The sequence below is a fragment of the Diprion similis genome, chromosome 12 (assembly GCF_021155765.1).
Source record: "Diprion similis isolate iyDipSimi1 chromosome 12, iyDipSimi1.1, whole genome shotgun sequence".
Lineage (NCBI taxonomy): Eukaryota > Metazoa > Arthropoda > Insecta > Hymenoptera > Diprionidae > Diprion > Diprion similis.
Window position 1 is genome coordinate 2905034 of NC_060116.1, and position 6452 is coordinate 2911485.

At 41.6% G+C, this 6452-nt stretch overlaps 1 protein-coding gene across 4 annotated transcripts in view; it reads right to left on the reverse strand.

Moving 5' to 3' along the window:
* Nucleotides 1–6062, reverse strand: part of LOC124413087 (protein groucho-like) — a 57246-nt gene extending 51184 nt beyond the window's left edge. For 2 of the 4 annotated variants that reach the window (XM_046893441.1, XM_046893442.1), the window contains exon 1: nt 5916–6062. In XM_046893441.1, the coding sequence (XP_046749397.1) occupies nt 5916–5960 (45 nt within the window). In that variant the 5' untranslated portion in view covers nt 5961–6062. The remainder of the gene's footprint in view (nt 1–5915) is intronic. The other 2 variants (XM_046893439.1, XM_046893440.1) reach the window with 1 other exon arrangement.
* Nucleotides 6063–6452: the final 390 nt, after the last annotated feature.

Here is a 6452-nt window from a genome sequence, read left to right on the forward strand (position 1 = left end):
GCAGACACGTTGAGCAATAGATTTATGAGTAATAAGTATAATAATTTATTAATTGAAAAGGGACAATAATATCTCAAGGACTTATGCAGTCTATACGAGGTCCAGGTTAATCCAGTTCCCAAAAACCACTACAGCATTAATGATTCTTGAACAGGGCCAAATCATTTTCACTTCCAGCCCGATGATCGAAAGCCGATCCTTATCGATTGCCCAGAATCAATTTGCAGCCGGAATTTGATCTGCCTACATTTTCGACATAGGATACCCAACTACGTACAATGTAGAAGGTAAAATACATTTACACCGTATAATACGAGGACGATAGAGAGAAGTAAAAGTGGATGAAAATATCAATATATATATATGTAAGCATCATCTCCCTTTATTTTCTGCAGGTATAATACATTAAGGTGCGAGAATTGTGTGTGTGTGTGTGTGTGTGCGTGAAGCTGCTGCTACCGCTGCTGTTGCCACGCTGAAGAATGTAACTTCGGCTAATGGGGTACGAGGGATCGGAAAAGAGGGGCTTTCAGATTGGCTCGAGGGCTAAGCTGCTGCGCTGCGGTGCGGCCTTTGGGTGGGTCAAGTTGTGTGTAGCGCCAGAAGAATGAGATTTATGCTCATTACGGGTAAATTGGTTAATGGCTCGCGTCGTGTGCAGAAATAAGCTTTCCCGCACAGCACTCACTCACTCACTCACTCGCTCACTCTCTCTCTCTCTCTTTCTCTAAAAAAAAAACCTTTTTTTCCTTACTCACCGTGAAAAAATCGATTATCGATCCTTATCGATTTTACTTACGATTATTAGTATTTCGTCAAAATTTTGATGTTTTACCAAAGAACACTTGATGAACTTTCACGAAAAATATGATGTTTTATGTTTTTGAGCCATTATTTCGTGATGAAATTGAAATTTAACCTTGAATAACTTTTAAACGAGTCGACTTAGCGAAAAATCATATCAGACCTTTTTTGTAGATCGTGCAATTTCCTACAAGAATATGTATTGATTTCTACAAATCGGTTATTCCTTAGAACGCAATAAACTTCCGAATAAAAATAAAAAAAAAAAAAAAAAATACTACCCGTGTGTTTCAATGGGAAATCAAAAATTGCAATATTAATATTAAGAGCTCGAACTTTTACAGAATTTTGTTTTTCATCATCTTGAACGATATTTTCACGGTAACTAAGGAGAAATTTTTTTTTTTTTTTTGGCCCTCCTTGATATTATACATGTGTATTATGTATGTATGTACCCTGCTGAAAAATATTCTCGGAATTGGATTACCGCTGAGGGGGATCTCTAGCCCAAGCTGAGAGAAGAAAATTACGACGAAGCACACAAATCGTTCGATTTAAGGGGAATAGCTGCGGGAGCCCGAAGGATGGAAGGGACCGGAAAACAGACCCGAAGGGATTTGCTCTTTCTCTGGGATTTGCCGAGACTTTATCCAGTTCATCTCGATCTTGGTATTCTCTGTTATACCTCACGTATAGATTTATACATGCACGTAATAGGTATGTTTTCTCATCTATCAGAAACGATATATCTAATCAATTTTATGCGAGTGAGAATAATTTCGGTAAAATGAAAAACTGTAAAAAACAAAAAAAACCCAGAGATTCATTTAAACGTAATAGAAAAATGTCGTTCACTTTTTTCCTCATAATTCTATAAAAGTATCAAAGTATTTTACAAAATCTAGATTTTCGGACTTCAGCCTCGTGTATTTTTTTAAATATCCTATCCAACGAACTTTCATATAATTTTTTTTTTACACCACATAAAATTTATTGGTATTACAGATTCTTTGACAAAACTTACAAAGACCATTATTATAATAAACAAACTTCTATCATCCATGCCTAATAAATTGAAAAATTTCAAGCTTTCCGATCCAACCAGTGAAAAAAATGTCATCTACGAATCTCTTCATAACCAATCATTCCCAATCCTTTCCATTTTCACTTTACTCCAGCCAACTATCGGACAAAAAATAACAGAGAGAAAGATAGTTATCGGTGTTTAGAATAAGAACGATTTAAAACGGCTGAACCGACGTTGTTAATTCCCTCAACCCCGTAATCGTCGTTGGAATGTGCTCTCCGTGGACTTTTGAATGTCTCTAAAAAAAAAAAGAGCCACCACCACCTCCTCCTCTTCCTGGTCGATCCACCCTTCTCATCAAGATTAGGTTTTGTGTGCGTGTGTACGTATACATACATATATATATATATATATATATTTATATAATGCAGTGTCACGTAGGTAGGCGCTAGCTGTCCTGGGGGATGGTGTCATGATTATATTATCGGCACCGAAGCCCTCTTCAGTCCCCCGGGGACGTTCTCGCCCTTCCACCCTCCTCCTCCCCAAATATAATACGACTCGAACACGATCCGGGTAGGTACATGCAAACCCACCTCCGCTGCAGCTCTGCCAGGGTCGAGAGTCCTGCGCCCGACATAATAGCCCGACGAGGTCCTGGGGGACGGGGAACGAAGACCCCCGATGCCAGGGGTCGGGGTACCTAGGGGCCCTTTGTTCCACCTTCCTCGAAGGGCAATACGCAGGAACAGCAGCTGCACTTCGATCGCACCTTTTCACCGATTCCTCGCAGCGCTCGACCCACCGAATCTCTCGTCTCCTTTCCTTCCATGGAAGGTACAGGTTCCGCCACTTGAAAGTGGAAGTCTCCTTCGGATTTTCCCTTCAAGAACTGCGTGTAGAATACATACTTACTACGGGTTTTCCGGATGTTGCGTTTGTGCAGGGGACCCATATTTTATTAATTTGATTACGTACTCAACGAGCGTTAATTGTTGCTGATAAAAGATTTTCGGAAACCTTGACCGTTACTAAAATTGTAAATTTTCACAATTATTTATATAAGTACAATATGCAGTACCTACATACCTATATATATATGTATGAAAAGTTTTATATTTTTCGCACGAGAAGTATAAAATAGACGAATATGTGTATCATTATACGTGCGTCGAAGTGAGTTTAGATTCGACATTAAATACCGTAAACATAAATATAACGGAAATCAATCGGAAGATTGCAATATTTCATATTATAAGCTACAATACATTCAACCGTTATATTCGGCGCACACAATTGAAAACGATTGCAATAACCATTATTTATATACATACATATACCAGCCTCAGTCATATCACCGAATCAGGGGGGATAACGATGGAGTTGGTTATATATATTGAGTAAACTTTCATCGAATGAATACACAATATGCAGTACGCGGTGTGTGTGCGCGTGTATGTAATACCAGCTATACAAAAGCACAATGTATCATATATATATATAATACAATACAGACATGCGGGAATTGTCTTTCAATTAGTTTACGAGGCCGCGGGTCATTTCGCGCCATCGTCATCCCCTCTGTCTCCTCGACTTTTGACGCAAGTTCGACGATACGCGTGCACACATGCACACACGCAGCGCCTAGATGAATGGATGGATGGAGGTGGAAAAGTGTGCGCGTGGAATATTGTCGGTTGGCGGATATGAACGGAAACAGACTGCAGAGAATCCCTCTAATGGATACCCAGCTCGGTGTGTACACTATATAGTACATACATAATACACAGGCACACGCGTACATATATACACACGCACCGTAAATACAGGCAATTTACCGAAAGCCATCGGCTCTCATAAAAGTGTCGTTTCGGGGATAAGGGGTCGTCGCTTTGTCGGTCCCCCCCTGTCCTCCCTTCGTGATCCGACAACAGCCCGGGTTCCAGGAGTGAAAATCCCCCCCTAGAGGGAAACCAAACCGACCAGCCGACTACCCCGTCACAATTCATGACGCTTCTATCTATCTATCTATCTAACTATCTATCTATCGTTGGCTCGCTGACTGAGAACTCGAGCGACGCACCCTCGCAGGCACCGACACCTAGAGCAGCTATACGCCGGTACGAGGGTCGTGTAGAAGGGGGCGAAGGGGGCGAAGGGTGTTTGGTTGCACCATCCCTCTTTGTACGGCGACACCATTGCTCGACGGTGAGGTACGAGGGCTGTTAACTGTTCAAACATCCTCGCAGCACGTGTGCATAGAACGTGGTTTATAAGGCTTTTACTTTCTAGAGAAGATATGTAGAGCATGTCCGTCCGACGTGCAGCAGGCAGTTTCTCCAGCGCACCATCATCTTCTTTCGTCTTTGCTCATTCATCGTCGACGACGACGGCGCGGTTCTACAACTTGTAAAACACCGTGTATGTGACGGTATAATTTGCTACCGAAATTACGTCTGTAGCTGGAATAGTACGTGGGCACGAGGTCGAGGATATTACACCTCGACGATTGATATTGGATTTTGTAACGTTAACGTAATTATTGTTCAATCGAATCATTTGTTTATAATGTAACAGGGACAACTGCAATTTGGCAATTCCAAACCAGCCGAAAACAGAAGATATATATATATATATATATAAAACCAACTGTGTAACGGTTCGATCGCTGTTCAAAGATTGAATTGTTTTTGTTTTTTACCGAACGAATCGATAACGATCACTAGAACGGAGAATCGAGCAGGTATTCAAGGCTGACATTTTTGGCAAAAGTATCTAACGACCGTAAGTAAACGACAACGGTAGGTACAAGGTATGTACGCGTCCTTCAAGCGTGTAAAAAAAGAAAATAATAGAAACAGCAAAAAAAGAGCTCGAGTTATCGAGACGAATTATTGTTCACGCGTTTCACAGTTTGCTGTCGTCTATAGATATAGTTTGTATGCATATTACAAACAACAAATACGTATATATTCGAAATTGCTTCCAATTGAATCGTACAGCCATGACTGGTGTTGAAACTCTGTGGTTAAAAGATGTTCTTATATCCGTGTTAAAAATTGCAACGGTGAGTTTTTACGCTTCTTCTTTGTACCGTCGCTCCGTTTCGTTTCGGTTAAACTGCTGAGAATTTCGGTATCTTAGAGAAGTTTTGCAAGTCTTTTAATAAAACACGAAATTCCTATCTCGGATCCAATTTTCCGTTTATTCCGAATACCCTGATCATTGTACTGTTTTTTCTATTACAAAATCATCCGACCCTTGAGTTCCAAACTCCCGTTACATCATCTGCGTAATTTTCTGCCGTTAAAAGTAGCCGAAATCAAATTTTAAAATGAATATATAAACCGTATTACATCGAATCTCCGACGTTTATCGTTGCGTGAGAAGATAGAAGACTGTGAAAAAAAAATTAGAACGAAACCACTGCCGCCGGAAAGCCGCAGCGTCAAATGAAATCATGAAGCGATGATTCAATGCTTTAATATGTCGAGCATCGATTAGGACGTGACGATCGCGATGAAAGATGATATTCTTGTTAGTACCAATCAACCGGTGGTTCAAAAATACGAACGAACGTTATAACGAATTAATAATAGTATACGCGGTAAACATAGATGTATTTAATATAATATACACATATATACGAATTTACGTTTGGATGATAAATAGGACAATTATAATACCGCGGTAGCAGACGTATAATGATGAGGAGAAGAAGGGAGAGGAGAAGGAGAGAGAGAGAGAGCGATAATATTTGTACAGGTTGCACAAACTTTAGAAGCGGTCGATCAACGCGACGGCGTCCATTTCGTGCGACGCGACGGCAGCAGTTGTGTCAACTGTGTAACGCGGCATGTGACGACTATGACGAATAACGCGGTCGCGACGAAAATAGTAATCTAATAACCCGTTTCTCTCTTCCGGCGGACGATGATTAATTAAATAACGCGCGTCGAATAATTTTGCCAACAAAACGTTGGTAGAGATATTTCGAGTTTTTCAAACGTTTAAAATATTTCCGAAAGAAGACGTTTACTTTTTGTCTAAAAATAGAAACACAAGCTAATGATAAAATCCTCACCGGATGACGGGCAGCTGCCGCGTTGATCCCGGCGCTTGGATACATCCTCCGATCGATCGGACTCCGTTGTCTCGAGGGAAAGCGGCTTCTCCTTTCTTATAATTATAATTATACGCACTCACAGGCCCAATATCGCACAGTAAAAGGCGCGTGTGACGAACGACTTGCGCTGGCTTTCGAAGCACGCACGCACGCACGCACACACACACACACACACATACACAGGTTAACCGACGACGTGGATCACTGGTCAGAGCATGGCTCGACACAAACTGCACAGTGCGCACCACCGATTACGGTTCACAAAACCATCGGAGAATACAACGGCATCGCAACACCGCGTCGCACAGCACGATTCACAAGGTGGGAACAAACGCACTTTCCGCACTTGGTTGTATTGGATGGTTACGCTATTATTCACCCGCTTGCAGCGGCACGGAGGCGCGTCGTTTTCGTTTTTACGGTACCAACGTGCCAGACTGATGTAAAGACTCGACCACTGCACGCGCGGGTCGCGTATCAACTATCAACTGCCGG